Genomic DNA, 23,168 nt, shown 5'->3' on the forward strand with positions numbered 1-23,168 from the left:
TCTTTACACTCAAAAAGGGAGAATCTGACTTCTTAAAGGGAATTTAAGGGATGTTATGACTTCCTATCAACACTGCAGACATGTTTAAAGTAACAGGTACATGACTGAGAGAGCTAGAGGTCATGCACTCTTATAGCTCAAACTATTTTCCTCACCAAACATGGCAAGGTGAAATTGCAAAATGCTCTATTTCTATGCTAGCCAGATTTGGCAGTACGTTTGGTTACCGTTTGCTCCGATTCTAGCATGCCAGTCTCTCTTGACAGTGATATTAAGTCTAAAGGCCGCAGCACTCATCCTCATATTTTGACGAGTCAGTTTTTGCCTCTGTGTCGCCACAATTTTTCTGCTTTATTCAGTGATGGAGGTGACAAGATTTAGGTAATTTAGCTAAGAGATCTAGCCGAGATCAAGATGGCAGCTAAATATCTTTACAATTTCAACTCTTTTTGTTGGATCCATTGGATGCCATTTCTCCTTTACAAACCATTTTACAAACCTCGCCATTGCATTCATGGTTATCACCATCTTGTGAAGGGTAAACAAATTATTTCAAGAGAGTCTGGGAAATGTAGTAGGCAATACATTAAGGCAACTGTAACAGTGCAGAATCTATAATACTACCCTACACTGTCATGTTTTTTTCATAACATAAATAGTCACTAACAAGACTCACTAACAATTAGGAATTTCGTGGTCAGAGATTTTATGAATGCACAACAATCACTGTTTTAAGCTAATTAAGTTGTTAAACATCCTAAGTCCAGACATTACCACTACATTAAGCATAGTGTTGGGGGCGGCACGGTGGCTCGCCTCACAGCAAGAAGGTCCTGGGTTCGATCCCCAGGCGGGGCGGTCCGGGTCCTTTCTGTGTGGAGTTTGCATGTTCTCCCCGTGTCTGCATGGGTGTCCTCCGGGCGCTCCGGTTTCCTCCCACAGTCCGAAGACATGCAAGTGAGGTGAATTGGAGATACTAAATTGTCCAGGACTGTGTTCCATATAACCTTGTGAACTGATGAACCTTGTGTGTAATGAGTAACTACCGTTCCTGTCATTAATGTAACCAAAGTGTAAAACACGACGTTAAAATTCCAATAAACAAACATTAAGCATAGTGTGGAAGTGGAAAGTAACTACACACTTTTTCAGTGGTCTTTCTTTGGTCAAAAATATGTGCTGTTACAGATATTAATATAACAATAAGAATATAGAATTTAACCTTATCAAACCAAAATGTATTTATAGTGTTCATCTAAAATAGACATCTGTCCAAACTCGTAATATTGTGCAGACTGTTCTCTTTAGTGATATTGCACAGACATCTGTTTACATCTGTGATACAGTATGGGCATTTGTTTATGCTGGTGATGCTGTATGGACATGTGAACCAAAGCAGATCTCTAATGGGTGGGTCTCACTAGGACTGTGGGAAGTGTACCACCTTGGCAGAATTGTAAGGCTTTACCATAATAATAATATAAAAAAAGAACCAGACACATTACATTAATAATATTAGGCATCAATAATAACTGAATCTGATACAGTGAATTACACTTGGCATACATTGTAATGATGGCATTATACTTGGTGCTGTTTGCTTGGTAACTGACAAGCTTAGCAGTGATTTAAAGGAGATGATACAGAAAAGAGGCCCCATTTAGATCAGACAGGTCGTGTAATATATTTCAGTGTACTGGACCATACATCTTCTTCCTTGCTGGCTTCTGTCCTCGGCTTATCACCACACAGTGTGACAACACTGTCCATATGTGGCATGCGCAACATGCCACACCATGAAATACACCTCTCCACCTTCACAGCGGCAAATAATTACAGCCGGGATCATCCGTTACCCCCTGCTTTTCTCTGTGGACGTGGAACTTTATATTTTAAAGTGAAAGAGCCAGGGCATAAATATGAGGCCGGCTGTCTGCTGGACTTGTTTGGCTGGTGAGTAATACCTACAGAAGCCCGGGCTATATTGAATGAGATGGCTTTAGGGCAACAATTCCCTGCAGGGCTTGACTGCATTATCTGACTTTTCTGGGCCCGTGACTCTGCCATGAGTGAATTAACTGCAGCAATTGAGTTATTGCTGCCTTCAATTTGTACACAGCTTATTGAATGGCTGTTGCAGCCGTGTCCTCAACTCTTGCGTGCTGAGCACGATTCTTGCAGCGAGAACAGCCCACACATTCAGACAGGCTCAAAATATCAGCAGGTGCACTCGTGAAACAGCTAGGGGTCTGAGACTGAAAACGTTCAGCCTCCTCCCTCCCATTTCACAACCATGGGCGGACAACTGGAATCCCCCCACTTTTTGCAGGTATAACAGGCTTTACTTTTTGGGAAGGCTTTCCACAAGATTTTGAAATGTGTCAGTGACAAGAGCACATTGGGTTTTAGTGCTGCCAGCTAAAAACAAGAATCTGACTGTGGGCAGAGTCTCACTAAAACCGGACCATTGAATATTGGTAACCATTGCCTGATCTGATAAATCTTCATTTCTGCTGTAAATTGCAAAAAGTAATGGTCAGAATGTGACAAAAATGGCATAAATACATGAACCCGGCCTACATACTATAAACAGTTATGTTGATTCTCTAATCTGGTTCCATGATCATGAAATCTAATACATTTGGGATTTAATAAATGGGAATTTTGCAGCATGAATGCTATTCTAAATGCAGTGTATTTCTAATAGGATGGGCAGTTAATATGAGAGTATATCTCAATCAAAGAAAGTAAGCTTGATTTGTATTCTCACTCTGTGCTGCTGCTTGCTGACCTTAGATTCTTTTCATCCAAAAGCATCTTTTTTATCCACTAAAATGGAAATGTAAGCAACAGCCCTATTTAGAGGCCTCTGCTTTTGGTAAATATTTGCACCAGCTTTAAACCGGCATGACATGGCATTTTGAAGTCTGATGCTGTCCCCCAGCACAATAAACGAGGACTGTTAATGTGGGACGAGAGGCCCAGCTTCTCTTTGCCAATAACATCAGAAAGAGATTCACACTTATCAACATCTGCACCTGCTGGGTCCTAAACAAGCTCAAGTGCAGGGAGGGGAGGGGGGTGTGGAGGAGGACTGCTCAGGACCCACAATGTGGAGCGAGAGAAAGTGGCAGGGTTTGGCTAAACAGAATGAGATGAATGATTTGATGGATAGCATTTGGCTTGTGCTAAAGAGATTGTGTACCAAGACTTCTTAAACATCCTCTGAAAGATGCCAATGTTATAAACCAAAAGGGGTAGACTGGCCAAAATCATTTACTTAATCAAAACAACAAGTGAATGTGTAAACAACAAAAAATACAACGAGAAGAAAGACATCCGGCAAGGAAGAGACGTGAAAAATGAATGCGGTGCTTTACGTGAACCGTTCAGATTATAAATGAACAGTAGTACAGTAGAAGGGAGACAAACTCACTTGCAGGAGAGCTGGTTTATACCATGGATGAAGTAACACTCGCCGTTGTTCACACAGTACCCCTTCTCTGTCTCGTTGCATTTTCTGGCGTGGCCGGAGGCCGAAGGTAACGCTGTGGTGACTGAGGAAAGACAAACATTGAGCAGATTAGCATTGCAACAGCATATAGACACAGAGCAATAACAAGGACAGGTCTTGACAAAAGCGCTTTGTCGGAGGGCTTCATCTAAAAAGTGTCTATCATTTTCCTAAAAGCAACCTAAAACAGGCGTCTTATGACATCATTTATAAAGATAACATTCAAGACATAATGCGGGTCAGGTTTTTGCACACAATGGCCATCTTATGCCTTTAAGCACACCATGTAAACAGTGTCATAAATCAGCCATTCACTTTACAACAATGACCTCTTAGTCACTGTCACAAATCTCCTTTCCATCTCTGCCACCTTGATGCCATCTCAAGATGTTCAGCATGTGAAGATAAACATTTCTGTATAGTAGTGATTTCAGGAACCCTCGATGCCTTAGTTCATTAAGGGCGCCATGTCTTATACCTGTTGTATTACACCAGCAGGGAGGAAAAGCAAGAGTAAGCAAGGTGTATTATACAGTATATTCAAACAGCTTTAGAGGAGATTTTTCACTCATAGTGTTAGTCTTCTAAAAATGACTGTTAAATAGAATCTAAATTTTGTCATATCATATTAGATAATTTTTTTTATGGAATAGTTTTAATTAAAATACATTTTACTAAACTGCAACAAAGCCAATGAAACAATTTTCAACAACATATTTTAAAACAATGCGACTGCTGTGTAAAAACCTGCTACTGTATAAATGATGTTACTCTATATATTAGGGTTTTTACTCAGCACCGCTGTCTTTTTACACTCTTTATCTAACACAACTTTACATATTAAACAAGCAGTGTCCGGCTTTGTGTACAATTTTTAGTTCACCGATGATGTACTTGAAGCTGCTATTTTAGTTTTACTACAGTTGAGCCAGTTTTAAAATGCTGATGTGTATTGCAAATAAATAATTATATTCCCAGTCTCAAAAAATGAACCAAACAGTGAAAGTTTGTACAGTAGAATAATGAGCACAAATTTGATGTCCTAATTATAATTATACAGTAAATACTGTCAAACATCTTAGTATTGGAGACTAAGCAGGTATTTATATAGGGTCATATTTAGGCATGTTGAGAGGCATTGTAGGTAATGAATCTCCCCTTGTTAGTCTGGTTAATCCAATCAAAGTTCCATTTTTTTGTCAGAAAAAAAATCATAAATTAAAAAAACTGCATTGTCTTACATTGGACAAAGTTGGTTTTAATTAATAAATTATTTTTCATTTATTTTTAAGGTACAAAATGCATTACTTTATCTTGCATTGTTTTTCAGTATAAAACAAAAAAACTAACAGTATTTTACTGTCAACATTTATAAACAATCAAACCAAATACCTGAATTACACAATTTATTAAAATTAGCTTTTAAAGGAAATCTGTAACCACCAACCAACTAGCTGCCCGTAAGTTACAGTAAAATGTGTGAAATGTCTTACAGTCAAGAAAATAATTGGGAGTACCTGTTTAAAGCATGATGGAGACAATGCTTGATACTCTCCCATGGATTGTGTTACAAGTACAAGGTTGAAACCATCCTTATCTGTGGCTTCCATTCAGAGAAAGTTCTCCTGGGGCACATGTTTGCATGTGTATTGACTTTCGAATCACAGAAAGAAAGAAGTGACGACTGACAGTGGAAGTCATTTCCTGCTGGCACATACCTTTGCCATTTATCAGTTATTGTGTTGGGGCAAGTTTGCAAATTCTGATGGCAGCTCTAAGCAATTATTATTATTTTTTTTTTCCAAACCCCTGTTACTTAAAAAGAACAAGCTGTACGGGAACATATCCCCTACCATTCCAACAGCCAAGTGTACGTGCAGCTGCATGGTGTCCCAAATGAGATTTATAAGGTGAAAATAGGAGGAAATTGTGCTTCAAAAAGTATAACATATGTGACACAGTGATAAAAACTTGCTAAATGGATTGAACAAGTATGTACATGCCTATACACACAGTCCCACTCTCTCTTTTTATCAAGGTGCTTTCTATTTGGAAACCACCAATCCTTTCTAAGTAATTCTGGCTCTTTGCTTATGCTTGACAATAGTGCTGCGCTATTAAACATGCACATACGTGCCACACACAGTTCTTTGTTTTCAATAATCTTTCATGGATTCTGAGTGGAAACATTTTCAGCAAGAACAAAACAATAAAAAGAATTTTGGTGGTTAATTTGGTCAGACAGTAAATTCTCAAAGAAACACCTTACACCCTTCCAACAGGTGATTTTTTTCTTCTCTCATTATTACACAAAAAGATTCACATTCCAAATGGATGTGTAAAAATAAGCAAGATTCAGGAATGTAAATGCAACTTTTCTCAGCCTCAGGCAACAAAAGTCTTACAGCAAAGTCACTCAGAGATTCAGTGCAGAACAAAATGTGTAAGTATTCTTCTTCTGATATGATTACTTGCAGTTTTCTCTGAAGATGTTTTTACATCTGCACTTGTATTCCAGACCCAGGGTTTGTTTGATATAAGCAGATTCTGGGTGTGTTCCTGGATACCGATCTTTGGTCTGCCTCTAAATTAGAGTTTGGGGTTTGTTTCAGTTCAGGTACAGACTCAAAAATTTGCACCAAGTGTGAAAATGCTCTCAGTAAAGATAGTGTACAGTGCTGTGAAAAAGGTATTTGTCCCTTCCTAATGTCTTTTTGCACACAGAACCTGAGTAACCACAAGATCCTCAGGAACACTTGCCAGAACTATGAATTTATCTTTCTACAATAAAGTCCTAAAGGAGAATTTGTGGTAATCGAGTTATTCAACATAATAATCCAAAGCACTGCACCAAATCTGCCTAAATGCCTTTAAAGGACCAACATTAAGGTTTTGGATGTGCTTGGTTAAAGACCTTACCCAAATTCTATTGGGATGGTTGTGGCAGACTTTAAAACAGACAGTTGATGTTCTTAAACCCCTCAATGGATCTAACTGATTTAGCGATATTCGAAAACTCCCCCAGACACTAATCTTCAATTCTCACATTTTTGTTAGAATCTAAAACTGTTTCCTTTGGACACCCTATTACCACAAGGTCCTAATAATAACTGACAGAATAATATTTTTAAATGCAGCCATAGTTAGGAGACACCATAGTAGTTAATTTTAGTCTGAATACCTAACTTGGCACAGTTGTTACTAACGCAACCCTTTTAATTTTTATCTAGACATCTGAAAATGGTTAGTCAACTGAAAACAAAAGATAATGTTTACCTTTAGTTAGCACTACAGATATAAACCCAATAGTATTAAGATTGCTAAAAAAAACGTACTAATACTGGCTTCTTTGTATACTAGCTAGGGTGTATAAGTCATTATGTTGTACTCTATGTATTGCATGGATGCACTGAATAAAAAGGTACTTGAAGCGCTTATTCTGCAAGCCACTTTCATTAAAAAACAGCTGTAAAAACTTGGCATTAATACAAGTTAATATTTAGGAGCCTGGTCTGGTATGAGGGGTAAACACTGCCCATGGGGAATTCAAAGGTTTCAAAGGTTTTTGAGTAAACAGACTTAATTACTATAAGGGTGTTAGTCATAGATAATAACTGCCTTTTAAGTACACCATTCTCTTACTATTTATTGCATGAGGTGTGATGCCATGTCGTGCAGAGCAACAGCGGAGGCGCAGTGTAATAATAACAATGCTCAACTAGCATGAAGTGAGCAGAGAGCTGGCTGTTTGCCATGAAGGATCTGCTGAAAGCTGTGTGTTCTCACCCTGTTCTCTGTATGTGCAAATATTGGACCCGGTATGAAACTACACTTGTGCAAGACACTTTACTTTAGTGCTACTTTACAGCACCACTCACCAAGTCACAGTCAAAACTGGTTGTCATTTTCACCAGATGGCTGCCCAGACCATTATGTATCCCACACTGTACTCAATATTAGAAACAAGACCTGGTGGTATAAAGGCATTCTTTGGCTTTTTTCAAATTCCATCCACATGTATCTGACTACATTATTTTTTTCTCTATTGCTCAGGGATTCAGATATTGTGCTCGCTACATCAAGTTATGGCCTTTAATTCAACAGGTTTACAAATAGATGAAACTGATAAGAATAAGAGTTATGGAGCAAGATGAATAACTGATCAGAACTTGTGTGCAACTATTTGTTTTTCACTGAGGTGCAATGTGCAAATTAGGTGTTTTTTTAAGCTGAAGTTTATGTTGTATATCCTCATCTGAGGTTTAAACATTGCCTGACACAACATATCAAAATAAAATGTTTTGGATTCCATTTGAATGAAAGGCTCAATCAGGAACCGTCAAGCACATTTTTGGGCCTGCGGCAACAGAGACTAGGCGCGCCAAATTACTCAACTATGCCCCTTATATAATTGGTCCACTTACAATGCTACCTGTTAGAAATGTTTAGAAGTAATATTACATCTAGTGTTTTAGCTATATGATTGCAGGCTTTAGTAATGTTTAGTAAATATTATAGAGATTATTTTCACACTCGCAGTCAAGGAGATTTTCCGTAACTACGTAAACTACAGTATTCCTCTGTACATGCAATATTTTTATTATCTTGAGTCTGTAAGCATGCTGTACATAAATGCAGAGACAGAAATATGCAACAGAAAAACATAAAAGAATGACTGGTAGTAGGAAGGACAGGTAAAACATTTTTACACACTGACTGTACAAATTTAATATAAAAGGTTTCCAAATGGCAGCCCAGCTTTTTAAACATCACAATGTTAAGCTCAAACTGATTTGAAGATGTGCTTATATAATTCTGTGGTTATTTTTGTGGCTATACTTTTAAAGCTTTAGCAACTATCCTGTAGTGTGCTGCTTATCTTTGGCAGTAAGTGTTCATTTGCAACCAGTTTACCCTGCCATGGTTTTTTTCTGTCATGGTTTGTGTCCACTAAACAGTATAATAGAATATTTTTATAGTTGTCTCCCTGAATGAATTAATGTACAGTATATTAAAATGATGTACACCCTCACAGAATGTTACTTGTTTGTAGCTCCACAACTAATTTGATCCATAAAGCTTTTAATACTGATGTGTGCTAGTACAGTACCAATATTTAATGTGTCTAAATCTGGCCCTATATAAAAACCTGCTTAGTCTCCAATGCCTTATTTATTGAGCCAAGAAAAAAAATGCAACTTGATGAATGGAGTGGCAATTGTATTGCTTATCAGAGTTGTTTACTAAGGTTGAATGTTAAGTCTAAATTTATTTAAAGTATTTCAGCTTGAGACAAAGATGGCTCTTTTTGTCTAATAGCTTAAACGAAGAGCTGATTTGCCCTCAGCAAATTGTTGTGGAACAATTTTGATTAATAATTCATTTTAAAATAACTGGCCAAAAATGTAGGTTGTGGTTAATTCATACCAAGGTACAATGTAAATTCTATGAAGCTATGTACACAGATTGCTGGCTGTAATATCATCTTTGTTAGTAGAGTAAAACAAGACATTAGATGGCCTTTCTTAGTCCTACCCTGCAGTCTTTGTTTCTATCTTAAAAACTGCAATTTGGCCAACAACAATGCTCGTGAATTTGATCAATCTTTTATGGCTGAGAAGTCCTGAGGTAGGGTGGGTGGACCAAAGAAGGCCATCTGGAAAACTTCACAAACATGTCTATCTTTCCATGCTCTCCAAAGGGTTCTAGGAAAGTCGTAAAATTGAAAGGAGAGGCCCCTAATGCTTAGAATGTTTTATTTTTTCTTTGAGAGATGTGGACTGTGTATGCACATACTCACTAAGGCCTGAACAAGTCCTCACTTCAAAGATCATTTGGATGTGCAGTTTTTTCAGTATTCAATTAAGGTGCGGATGTAAGTTTGAGAAAGAAGCAAACGTGGCATTCTGAGTAAGAGTAAAAGCAGAAAATGACAAATTATGTGTGACAAATTATGTTTTCGAGAGCCACAGGCTTGACCTTGTACTCGCTCAGTATTGACTGTTGGCAAAACGTTCTGCAGACATCTCTAGTTACAGTCAGGACACAGTGATCTTTAATCAGCAAGCCAGTGTGTCAGTTTATACTTTATGAGTTGATTTTGTATGGTTTTCATTATCTGTTTTACAGAGCCTTTTACTCACTTGTGGATGCTAAACGAACACATGTGGCCTACCACAAAGTCAATCTTATTCGCAAAATCAGATTTAAAGCAATAGTTTGCAGTTTATATAGACCACAGGGCACCGAGTAATTAGGCTCCAGACTGGTGCAGTCTGCAAGGATTAGTGAATATGTGATATGATAGAAGACTTCCAGAGTAAATGAAAACTAGAAGTCTTGGTAAGCACCACAAATCACAATTAAGTTCCTAAACCACTAAAAATCAACATCTGATATATTTTAAGAAAGGGAGTGATGCAACATGTACCAAGTTCTAAATATTTATTTTTAATCTACCACATTTTTTTTTCTAAAGATGATAACTGCTTAAAAATTATATACATCAACAATTATTGCAAAAATAATACTAATAAATTGAAAAGCTGTCATTTTTTTTCATTTATAATATTTCACTTTGACATCCAAATCAAAAGCAAGAATAGAAACAGCCCTGGATCACTTAACCACACCGCTTAGAATTTACTGTAATTTTCCCTATTATACAAATCACTTGCAGACCTCACTCTGTAAAAAAATGTCAAGCGTTGACAGATGGTTCTAATCAATATGTGTAATTTAAATCATTATTCTTACAGGGAAGATAAGCACTCACTGCCACATTGTGTTTGCACTGAGCCCTGTCACATAGTGTGTAACAGCATGTAGAAAAAAATAACACCGCTATTAACATCACCAGAAAATTCATCACATACATGAAATAGGCCCACTTAAAAAAACAGAAATAATGTAAAAAACTTATTATAAAAGTGTCTCATCCAAATACCAGCATTAAGCATTTCCACACTTCTTGTAAGAGTTACAGTCGTAGCCAAAATATCATCACCCCTTAACTTCTCCCAGAAAACTGTTGCACTTACAAATGCTTTGGTATTCATGTGTTTATTTCTTTTGTTCGCATTGAAACGATGAAAAAAGAAGCCGAGAAAAAAGTGATATCGGATAGCATTCCTCACAGAACTCCAGAAATGGACTGTTATTGTTCTCATGTGATACTTTAATGAGTAAATGCAAGTCACAGGTGCTGGCAATGAAAGAAATCACACTTGCAACCAATTGAAATGAAGGAAAGTTGACTCAGTCTTTGTGTCTGTATGTACCACACTTAGCAAGGACAAAAGAAAAGCCCATGACACTGTAGCTGACCTCAGTGGCCAGGGATAAAAGTAAAAAAAAATCCTTCTCATTCTTCTCATATTTCACAGTGGGCACCAAGCTGTAGCAAACTGTGCCCTGTCCAGGGTATTTCTGATTTGAGCTTGGTGTTTCCCGCTGAACCAGATCCATCACAACCCTGACCAGAATACAACAGCTAATGGAAATGAAATAAATACACCAAACAGCTGAATTATTTATTTAAACAATTAAGAAAATGTAATAATAAATAAGTGGTTAATAGAATAGACACAGGCCTGATTACTGATTAAAGTCATCTCTGTTCAAGTCTAACACCAGTAAAAGAAAATCTTTCCAGCAATGTAAAGTAAACAAAAATGTTCTAACATGCAGCAAATTCCAAAGAAGAAAGGTATTTTAAATATGAAAAGTTTATGGTCTATAATGTTTAGAAAGAGCCAATTTAAGTCTCTAGATCTTTATCTCTATCTCTAAATAAAGAAAGTGATGAAGCAACATACTAACATTTCTTCAAGAGCACATAGAGAACTCATCCACAAGTCTCAAAAGAACCCAGACAAAAATCAAAAGAGGTAGGTCTCATTATGTCCAACCTAAGCTAACACAGCATTCCACATTAAAACCAAAAATAATAATTAAAAAAAAGGTTAAAGTATTGTAGAGGAAATATTGTATTTCGATATTAGAGAGTATAAAACTTGAAAATACAATATACTGTTTATAATACTGGGCTTTTATCACATTAGGTCAGTTGACCTAAATACACTGAATGACCAGGTTATCCCATCAGTGAATTGGCCCTGGCCTGCACTTACAATTGTTCTTTTTATTCCCTGATTTATTTTAATTTAATCCTCAGAACAATTCAAACAAGCGTTTGGACATGCAGTAACTTGCCTAAAATTAACCAGCTAATAAACTGACCTCTGACTAATTAGTGTTGACAGTAGCACACTGTTTACATTAACACAGCGCTTGTACAATCACACTTAAAACAGAGTTCAAAGGACACTCACAATGCCTGGAGACATACAGTGGATATAAAAAGTCTACATAGCCCTGTTACAAAGCCAGGTCTTTGTGATGTAAAAAAAGAGACCAAGATAAATCATTTCAGAACGTTCGTCAAATGTCAAGAAAATCCTGTAGATGAGCTGAACTTTATATGGGGTTAATCAGAGTGGCTTTAATTGATGGAAGGTGTCACTGACGTTTTATTAAATGATGTCAGTTTGTTTTTCAATTGAATTGTACAGATTATAGATCATATTAAAGATGAAAAAGAATCTGAAATTATTTTATTTTGGTCTTTTTTTCACAAAAACTTGACATGTTAGGGTATGTAGACTTTTTATTTCCACTGTATTTAATAACCTGAAAGCATTAAACTTACAATTCAGTCAGAAAGCCATTGTAGAATACTATCTCTCTGAACCACTTGCTGGTCTTGTAAACAAAACATACTAATGCTTAAAAAAAACTTTTTGGAGACATGGTTCTCTACAAACTACTGCCATTATCAGATAAGGATGCACTAGGCTTCTAAACACCAGAAAGATCTAAGTCCTGTCTTTTTTAGTAACCAGTGTGCCTTTTTCCTTTCCTCTGCATAGCTGATATGCCCAGTCTTGCCCTCCCACAATCATTTCAGAGACGTCGCAGGAAGGAATCTAAGGACGCTATTTCATGTTATTGCACAACAGGACAAATGAGCAGAGGAGTAAAGCGGTACTTACCAAAAGGAGGTGGGGTGCCGCTAGGTATAAAGCTAGAAGGTTCCGAGAAAGGAGTTGTGCCCGGTGCCAGAGTTGGCATAGAAACAGTGCCCTGAATAGAGGATGTGTCCTGAGTAGTGTTGGTGATGGTAATAGGTGTGATATGTGTCCAAGGTGGAGCAGAGTCCTTACTGGGGTCTTCTTCCTCCTCTACCTCTTCCTTACCTCTAAAAAGGTCCAGCAGGTCAGGTTTCCCACTGGCAGTTAGAGAACGGTTTAGGAGAAGCAAATAGCTGCCCAAGCCCAGCAACAATAGCACTAGGGGAGGTAACAAAATCACAGCTTTGCCATGACATGGCCTCCTGCAGCACTGTCTGCACCAACACCCATGTGCAGAGTGGGACAGAGAGTACCCCTGGAGACCCAGACTCCTCGGAGCCTCGGCCGCAGAGCCAGCCCCTACCCCAGGCACAACCGCCACGCTCTGGCCCTCACAGAATGACACCAGAAACACAGACAAAGGATATACAGACACAGATGGGTTCATCTGGGGCATCAAAATCCTACCCCTAAGCTTCTTAAAAGTGGCTCCATGTCAGCTAAGCAATCCAAAATCAAATCCAATAGCTGATTCTTGGCCTGTTGTTTTCTACGTTTTCTAACCAACATGTGCACTCACGCTAGTGTGGAATGACAGCATGCCTTTGGCATCAGATCTCTTTCCCCCCAGACACACGTATGCACAGGCAAGCTACCTTCAATCAGTGATGGGCGTGAAATGGTGGCGTCAGGGTGCTGCAGTTAGCTGGCTGCCTCAGGAGAGCTGCATCTGATCCCACCCTTCCACTAGTGCACTACCCTCTACCCCCTCACAGCTGTCCTTCCCATCAGGGCCAGCCATGGCTCCCGCAACACACATTTACACTTATCCATGCATAGTTAAACACACACATGTCCAGCCTGATGACAAACACAACTCACCCCACAATGGATTCCATAAAGTAGAAAGTATAGACCAGTATGTATGGGGTTCATGAAAATTGGAACAAAAGGTACATTTGGGGCAACTAACTTTTATAGTAGGAAGCAGGGATAGAATGATATGCATATATAGGCTAGTATGTGATTAAGGCTGAGTGCACCTTACCCTCCCAGACAATGAGCTTTAAGAATCTGACCCCTGGGTTAAAGGTCAAACAAACCTTGAAGCGCCCAATAGTCTGAGCACGTAGGACCTCCAGGTTCATAATGTGAAACACTCTTGCTGACACACTTCCACATGGACACACACATAAACTCACAAAAAGCACAAAAAGCTAAACAAACACAAGTCTGAAAATAGACCTATTTAGGTGTTTGGCCCTTTCTGAATTCTTATCTATTAATGTAAAGCTGGCTGGTTGATGCTGAATTAGGGTACATGTCAATTATTGTAGTATGTACATCCATTAAGCTAGTGTAAATTAGCAAATTTCACTCTGTTTACAGATGTTCACTGTGTTTATAGTAGCAGCACCTTCAATCAATAACATTTAACAGAATGTGCAAAGCAGGCATGCAGAGCAGGTCAACATGGATACATTTTTTCAACCTCATAGGGCCAGACATGGTTGGCATCTCTAGGTTCTTTTTAATCAAATTTTGGGTTCAAGCTGACCTTTTTCTCAGAATAGTGTTCTTCTAAGCAGCAAGCAAAAAAAAATAAAATAATAATATATATACAGTATATATCTGGTGTGAAACCAGTTTGAGGTAGCCATGACATGGGACCTTTTAACTATGCCATTAATTTTTTTTTTTGGGTGGAGTAAAGGAAAAGATCTGGAATTCTGTTGAGTTGCAGTTTTGACCCAGTGTGGTGGTTGAATGAGTATGTATTAATAACAAAAACTTCACAAAATGTTTTTTTAATCTACTCGTCTACTTTTATTTAGTTATGTATTTATTTATTTATTTTAAGCAAATTTTCAGCATGTTTTTTTTTTTTTTTAATACAAATATTTTAGTATAATCATACTGCAGATAAAGGTGACCCAAATCTAATCTTTTTAAACACAGATTTATCTTTTTTTATTACTGGGAAGATTAAAAATCACACAGAATCTGACATTTTAAATTCCCAGATCTGTTACATTTCTGATCTACATCAATGCAAATTAGCAGCTTGATGTGACTTTTGCATCCATGCAAAATATACTAGTAACGCTAAACTAGTTGTGTTAAAATGGGTGTTAAATCGGTTAATTAAACTGAGACAGTGTTTATAATACATTTTCATCTTCCGTGTTTGATTTTACATTTTTATTCAGTGAAAGTTCTTGCTTTTGCTAATATGTCGCTAGATTTAAAATTCTTGCTAAACAAATACAGTTCCACATAATAATTCTACAGTTTCATTACTTTAATGTGTGGTACACTGAACAGAAAATGCTTCAGTGCATTAGATGTAAAATAGTATGACATCTGCAGCTAAGGCACAGACTGAGGTGCCTTAATTGAGCACCAATATTGTATATTTCATTTATTTCAATTGATTCAGTTTGCATAAATGTACTTAAAGTATGTATTAAATTGTAGGTTTATTTGGATCCTCTTTTCTAAAATAGACATTTGAGTAAAATGCTAAAGAAATGAGTTTTAACTGAAATACGTTTGGCAACTAAAATTGAAATACTGGATCTTGGACACTTAAAAAAGAAGTTTTTGCCCCTTAATATGTAAAGTTTTTTTTTTATTATATTAAAGGTAAGTTGCAGACTAAAAAACTTGAGGAACAGAAGATGACTGAGTGAATGAATGAATGAAAGAAAGAATGAATGAATGAGTCTGAACGTTGGTGCATGTTCTGTGACTGTGGTTAAAAGCCTGTATATTAATTAAAGTTCAGACCTGGAAAGTTGAGAAGAAATGGATTATCTTTCATACAGCCAGGTGTGGGAGCGTTTGTGGGCTGGTTCACGAGAGTGCAAGTGTCTGTGTGTGTGTGTGTGTGTGTGTGTGTGTGTGTGTGTGTGTGTGTGTGTGTGTGTGTGTGAGAGAGAGAGAGAGAGAGAGAGAGGGAGAGAGAGAGAGACTGCTGCTGGTGGGCCCCAGCATGACTGATGAGGTTGGAACAATCAGCCTCCCAGCTGCATTTTCCATCAACACATTCCTCTCATGTCACGCTCGTACTGTCTCTCTGGATGAGACAGCGCCCCCTACAGACAAGATGTTGGACCCAAAATGATTTCAAAAGAGTTTATTGCAGTTAAGCCAGACATGAGCTGTCTGCTCTGTCACATTATACAACTTAAAATGTTTTCATACACATCATGTTATTTTACAAGTATTAAGCCCACACCAGCCTGACTTAAATGTTTCATGTACTTACCAAGATATGTTTTTGTGCAACTTTACAGACATCGGTGGTACATACAGTATATGTTACTGCAAACATTTTGTGAGAAAACATTTTGGTAAACATCTGTTTTACTTTTAATCTGACTCATTTAAATGGTAAACAAGTAGTGATCCCTAAGATAAGAAACAGTCTGTTTTATGCTTCCATCCAAAATGAATGGGTGACTGTGCAGTTCAGAAAACATACTGTCTAAACCAGAAATTGCTGTACTGGCCAGGCAAAAAAGGTGGCACAGACTAACACTAGTCAGTGATTAGCATATACAGTGTCATAAACCCCATGCTCCCACACTAAAGAGTTTGCAAAATTTTGTTGGATAAATGGATGGATGGATGATTAAAAGTTGGAGAGACAGCTTTAGAATGTTAGAGAGAGGCTGAACAAGACATAACTGCATTAACTACACAAGCTTAACTACATTTCCTAGAACTGGTTGTATTTGCATCACCTTAAAATTTAATTTAACTGTAATTTATTATTCAAGCAGCAGTGCAGCTTTAATCAATGCAACATAAAAAATATACATTTAGAGCATAAATAAGGGGTAATAATTAGGCGTTGTTATTGCAGTCTAACTTTCTGTAGCTACTTAAACAGTCTTGCAGAAAAAGTTTTATTCTACTTTCAAAACTACCAAGTATATATATATACAGTATATATATATAAAACAACAACTGAACAAATTCTTTACCAAATTCTGTACATGCCTACATTGTTAGAAAACATCTACTTCCAAATCAGAAAACAGTACTTATAAGAGAACAAAAGCCTTTTTGAGTTGATTGTTTTAAAAAAAAAAAAGGAGCTTAACATACTTATATTGTGCAGTTACACTCATGTAGTAATCAATAAAGTTAGAATTTTGTTTTAGTACTTTTAACCCTTTTAATAAATATAGTGCATCATAACCATATACTCTCCACTGACAGCAGAAACAATCCACTTTTTTGACACTTCCACAATGCACATTGTTAAACTGGCAGCATAACCTGCTTCTTAAACAGCAGCTCTATGGTCCTTCATCAACTGTAATCTGTTTCTCTTTATATTTTATCTATATATTTTATAAAGCATAGAATGAATGAAGACCCCTTCGTGTGCTCTTCAAAAAAACTTACAGATCAATTTAATGAAAACAAATATTGAAATGTTAAGGACATTAGCCGAATGTGCATAATTATGTCTATGGTTTATGTTTCCTTCTAGATCAGGATGTTTAGCAGGTGGAAGTTTATCCACAAGAGGAAGCTATTATCACAATTTTATTATACATCATCAATGACAGTGTATGTTAATATTAAATCCTTTTAATTGAAGTGGATGGTCATATGAGCATATCTATATTAACTAAAACATCAGTGGGTTATGTCAAAAAATTTGTAGTGACCACTCATTTTTCTACATTTAAAGCATTAGTAAGAAACAGAGGGGCAACTCATTGCATGCTTACTACAGTGGTCCATTATATATCAAAAGCATTTATGACAAAAAGAATCCACATTCTTACAATTTGGCAGTTTTAGTTCTCTGTTTGCTATTCTGGATTTTTTAAAATGACACATGACTTCACTTTCAGGCATTAGAAAGTGATGTGTGGACCACACAGTATCACATATCATGTTCCTATTGGCTTATTGCAAACCAAACACCATGTCACGGACCCCACTTTAAGAACCACTGTAATACAGGGTTTAGATACGGTCTGTTTAAACAGTGCAGACACTGACAAAAATTAAACTAAACAGTTGGCTATATGCATACTTTAAGCCAGTCGAGTGAACATGGGAATGTGATCTGCCATGGTCAAACAGGTCTGCGTCGCCATGTCATAAATACTTTTCCTGTGGTCAAAATCACCCAAGAATCACTTCACAGTGCTTACACAAGAGATTTCTATTTATATTCCAGATTATAATATATCACCATATTATCCTTTTGCCCTGCCTGTAGCTATTAGTTTCACACAAAAAAGTTAATAAACATAGATAGGAGGCTTGTAATTGAAGTAAAGATAAATTGCTGTCCAGCTTGGTAGTTAATTCAGAGCTACCATCATTTAATAAAATAAAGCACTATTAAACTAAGGCATTACATAAGATGCTGTGACATTAAGAGGGTCTCAGTGCAGTACCTAAACGTTAGTTTTACATTTTTTGCAAGACAGTATGTGGCACAGAACTATCTATTTGCCAGCAATTTGACCATCACAGCAAACAACCAATCACAGAACTTTGTTTGGCATGGCTGACCAATTCCATTGTCACTGCAAGATCCAGATGCCTGAGGCAATAACTATCAGACGCTTTTTAAGCTGGAGCTAGTTAAACTGAGACTACTTTATCATTACCTAGATGATAAAGCACCCTGCAAATTAGATGCTCGAGGGTCCAAGAGGATGTCCAGTCATACAGTGCCAGGCTTTTGAAGTTTTTTCAGCTATTATGTATGTAAAAGTTTACAGTAGTTTTCCCAGTTTGGCTGAATCCCAAATAGCTTCCTACAGTTTGCAAAATGCACAAAGTAGCCAGTGTAAATCAGTAAGGATTGCTGGCTAGGTTTTAGTTTAAATGCTAACTAGCTACTCAGGAGTTCAGCAATTCTAGCATTTAACTCTTATTTACAGTGTAAGAATATAATAGACTGGTGTGTTACAAATTTCCAGTGATTGATTCTGTTTACTAAAGGCTGGGACTCGCTTTACTATGATCCCAATGTGGGTAGTTTAGCCTTCTAAGTAATTACGTTTTAACCAGTACCCCTGTCTGGTTAGTTGCTTTCTAAAATAGCTAATCAGATTGAAACTCCTTGGACACACACCAGCAATCTATTATAAATTATTACAAAATGTGTAAAAGGCAATTATATAATCAAATCAGCTGGATTTCCTTCAGTTTATCTTTCCCTTTCTTGCCTTTTATTTGTCCCTCTCTCTCTCAGGCAGGTACACATACACAGATAGCACTGCGGCTCCACGCTGCAGCAGTAGCCTCTCAGCACTGCAGCCTTTCACAGCAGTAGCCATTTCACTGATGACCTTAGGATGGAAATCAACTGAGTCAGCGTGCGGAATAAATTAAGGCCGCTCTCGCCCCGCTGTGGCAGAACAGCACAGTGATGTGAATGAAATTGTTCTTCATCTCCAGAACCCCCATCATGTCCTAGTGTAAAAACATTTTATCAGCTTTATGAAACACTGTCAGTATAAGCTATTTCCTGGAATTTTGTATTAATCTATTGTCACCCAAGGCTGGGGAGCATTTGAGTATCTGCTGGAGGTTCAGTATATGTAAGAGGTGATGTGGGTGTGGCTTTTCTCCCTGGGGCCTGGAGGCTCAGCCTTGTATCTTCCTCTACTACCCACTGTAACCATGGTAGAACTCTGGGCTTTAATAACTTAAGTACAAATACACACACAGATGCACAGCTGTTCTCACGCAAATGCACACACAAAGAGTGCCTTCCTGCGGCAGGATCTGAGAAATTACTGCTTACTCTCTTGGGTATGAGATACCTGGGATAACCCTAGCGTGGATAAGCTGCCAACTATCCAATTACAGATGTGTTAGAAGACCTACATAAATATGTGGACACACTGAGTAACATATATGAGTAACAACATAATATATACTTGTATAAATATACAGACACACACCATCAGGTTTATTTGGATTTGCTGCCTTTGTTGTGGTTAAACCATGCCCTTCAACCCTCTCCAACATTACAGATCTCAGCAAGGCCAACTATCCAGCTGTCTACTATATGACTTGCAGTAACAAATGAAACAAATCAGTGGAGGATTATAATGAATGCAGATGCATTCAGACAGATCCTGAGGCCTAGTGTACATGCGTCATAACTAAGAGAATGGTACAAGTGTGAATGCCTTATCCCTACAGTAAGGTATTATACGTTGGTTTGCCATAATAATGAAAAAGTTGCAGAAAGCAAAGATTGTACCATTTAACAAAGAAAAAAGAAAAAGCATAAATGAATTATTTTGTAATTAAGACACGGCTGAGCTATTTAATCAGAGAAGTGCTTGCTATCTTCTTGTTAGGCTTGCCAAATACTAGCTGTAAAATCCCTACATGACCCATGCTTCCCTTACTGTTACAAGCATTGCTTTACTGTCAGACAAATGAAAGTAGAACTTGAAGTTATGAAGCTGTAACAAAAATAGCATGGTTACAAAAACCTCTAGTAGGAACACAGGCCCAATGGGTGGTGTTATTTCTAAGCTGGTCAGTCTGTTACTCTTTAAGAAACATATTAAACAAGATTTTCCCACCACAAAAGGGAAACGTAGCAAAGGCTGCAGTGGCAGTACACCTGTTTGAGAACTTGGAATGTACCTGGGCAGCACTGATAATCTATTGCTCTGATATGCTGTAATTTAGTAAAAAATGAACAATTTCTAAATGGCGCATTGTCTTCCAAAAAGTATTTGGCCTGTGCTTTGTTTAATGTGGTTACATATGAAAAACACAAGCTCAGTCAGTTGCCAATACCAAGTGAGAAACATTTGCCCAATATGGTTGCCAAAACTCAATTAAAAATCACAATTAAAAATAACAAATAAAATACCACACCAGCTGGAGTAACATTCCTACTATCAAAACGTTAACAAATGAGCAAACTACGATAACTACTGAAGTAGCATGATAATTAACAAGCGACCCCTGCCTGATCGAACACTTAACAGATTCAGTTGGCTATGTTTAAAGCACAACAACAACAACTCCAATAGCCTGGTTGATGGGATAGTGGAGGAAAAATAAAAAAAGGACATATTGTGATCCTCTATATGTGTTAAAGCTTTCTGTAGGAATCCACCTCTGGACAGAGGCTTTATGCATGTTGAAAGAGGCTGTTCTAAGCTGCGACTGTCCACCAATATGGGTGTAGTGCATGTGTGGCAAGTGCAATAGGAAAAATTAAGATAACTTAAAAAAAAGAGGGTAAGAAACAAACTGCTTTAGATAAAAGGTCTGCAATAAAAAATAAAAGCACTAATGAATAGGCGTATTATAATTAAAAGAATATTCAGACTTTTCCAGACATACTAATTCCCTGATGCAGCATACGAACTGTTGTGTGTGGCATATACAAAGGAAGCAAAGGCCTCACAACTTGGCAGAGCTTAATAACACAACCTTAATACAACCTTAATACACCCTTGAGGAAATAAATCGTCAGTTGGTGTGCCGAATAGAACACTTCATCCAAATCACTGTGGCAGCTAAGCTGTTTTTCAAAGAGGAATAAGCTCGGTCTTGCTGAAACAGCTCCTGTACGGAGGGAGTGAGCAAAAGCAACAGAGCACTGCTATCTATGTAGCAGTTTTCACACAATCAAAATCGCCTTACAGTTTAGAAAGTAAAACATTTGAGAAAGAGAGCTGATAGTGTTGGGAGAAAAGGAACAGTTTTGTTTTAGGCTTGAAACAAAGCAGGACAGAAGGCTACATCAGTCAGGGAAGGAGCAATTAAAAAGTAGTTTGTACTTAAATAATGTAAACACAAGCAGCCAGTTATACTGTGATTAATATAAGCCACACTAAGCACTTTGTGTGTGTAAGGGTCCAATTCTACTTTCAGTGAGGGTAGGAATTCTGACCAAGGTCTTTCTCAGCATAGGTGAATGTAAAAGTGAGGCAATTTTATAGGACAAAAGAAAGGTAAATTTAGTCAGTAGAAGTCAAATAAAAGTGCAGTGTAATTTATTACATCAAACATTAAAAGCTGGTGTAACAGAGACACTGTAACATCAATCCAAAATGTAGTCAGTCGAAAGTCTTTTAAACAGTGGGTTTAAGAGCAACATGTAAAATTAGTTTTATTAGGATTTTTATTTACAATGGAATTCATGCATAACTTCAAATCAAGGATAAGAGAGGCAGCTCTGTGATGAAACGTATACTGATCAAAGACTAAGGCTGCGTCTGAAACAGTATGTACTAGATTCGTGGCAGTTGGCACTGTTCGGCTGGTAAAGCAGTATGCTCTTTCAGTACGCAAGTGTGCAGTATGCACGCAACCTAGTACATACTACGTCCGCCATCTTACCAACATCACATGATGCATGACGTCTCATTGCCACAATTTTAAAAGTAGACAAAATTTATTCTGTCATTCTCCACAAAGCTACTCATAACGTTATTCAGGGTTGTACTAAATCATAACATGTTTACTGTTCTTCGCTACGAACGCCTTTGCAGCTCCAGTTGAATTATGGGATGGATCATCGGACCGTAAGTTTGCATCGTTTGCATACTCAAAAATGGCTGCCCAGGCAGTAGGTCATCCGGGTACTTTTTGCATACTTACATATTACATACTACATATTTGGACATACTAACCACTCTCACATACTGGAAGTATGCGATTTCGGACGCAGCTTAAGAATAAGGTCTGACAGAAGATTAAGATTTGACCAAGACACAAGAATCAACAAAAAGGGTCAACAGTGAGACTTACAAGAGAGCAGTCTCAGTTTTTTTTTTGTTTTTTTTTGTTTTTTTGGGGGGAACCCATACTGAAAAGACAAGCAGGGTCAAGTTCAGTTTGTAGTTCAGTGTCTACTATTCTGTCTTTTAGTTTTAATAGAACAGAGGCATTAGAAATGGATTTACAGTGAATTGAAAAGGACCTGGTTTATTAAGAAGTACTGTGACCTGTTTTAAAAGCCTCGACCACATATAAGGGGTTTATTATTTAGCTGACAATGATAGGGCAGGACACAATAAAGGATTATTGATAAAGGAGATTGGGTTGGGATCAAGCCATCAGGTGAATAAATTAGGCTTTAGAAAAGGTAGAGACAGACTCTAAATCATCCGGCGAAAAGTGATTCGAGTGCTCAGAGTCAGACAACACACAACCAGTAACTGACTACAATACAAAGCTTTTGGACCAGGCTAAATTTCAAATAGGGGTTTAGTTTGGTTCAATCATCTGCTTGACCAAACTCAATGGATCACATTGTCATCCAAGCTAATCCAATAAATTTATCCAAGCAAAAACCTTAAAAATACTCAAATAAGGCAAACTATTTTGCTTTGTATGACAAGTCGGCAAAAACATAAAGAGACTAAGAGACTCATGAATACTGACAGCACAGGTGCAAACTCTTGACTGAAAGCTAGGTTGGCACATTGTCTCAAAAATTACTCATTTGTACTCGGTTGCCAGAGGCGACGTTTCAGCATCCGGCTAAGTTAGCA

At 37.5% G+C, this 23,168-nt stretch overlaps 1 protein-coding gene across 3 annotated transcripts in view; it reads right to left on the reverse strand.

Annotated features, from left to right (window-relative positions):
• The window catches only part of nrg2a (neuregulin 2a), a 99,892-nt gene that overhangs the window by 15,222 nt on the left and 61,502 nt on the right, over positions 1-23,168 (reverse strand). For all 3 annotated transcript variants that reach the window (XM_063011620.1, XM_063011619.1, XM_063011621.1), the window contains exon 4: positions 3,437-3,557. In XM_063011620.1, the coding sequence (XP_062867690.1) occupies positions 3,437-3,557 (121 nt within the window). The remainder of the gene's footprint in view (positions 1-3,436; positions 3,558-23,168) is intronic.

The sequence above is a fragment of the Trichomycterus rosablanca genome, chromosome 16 (genome assembly GCF_030014385.1).
Source record: "Trichomycterus rosablanca isolate fTriRos1 chromosome 16, fTriRos1.hap1, whole genome shotgun sequence".
NCBI classification, from domain to species: Eukaryota; Metazoa; Chordata; class Actinopteri; order Siluriformes; family Trichomycteridae; genus Trichomycterus; species Trichomycterus rosablanca.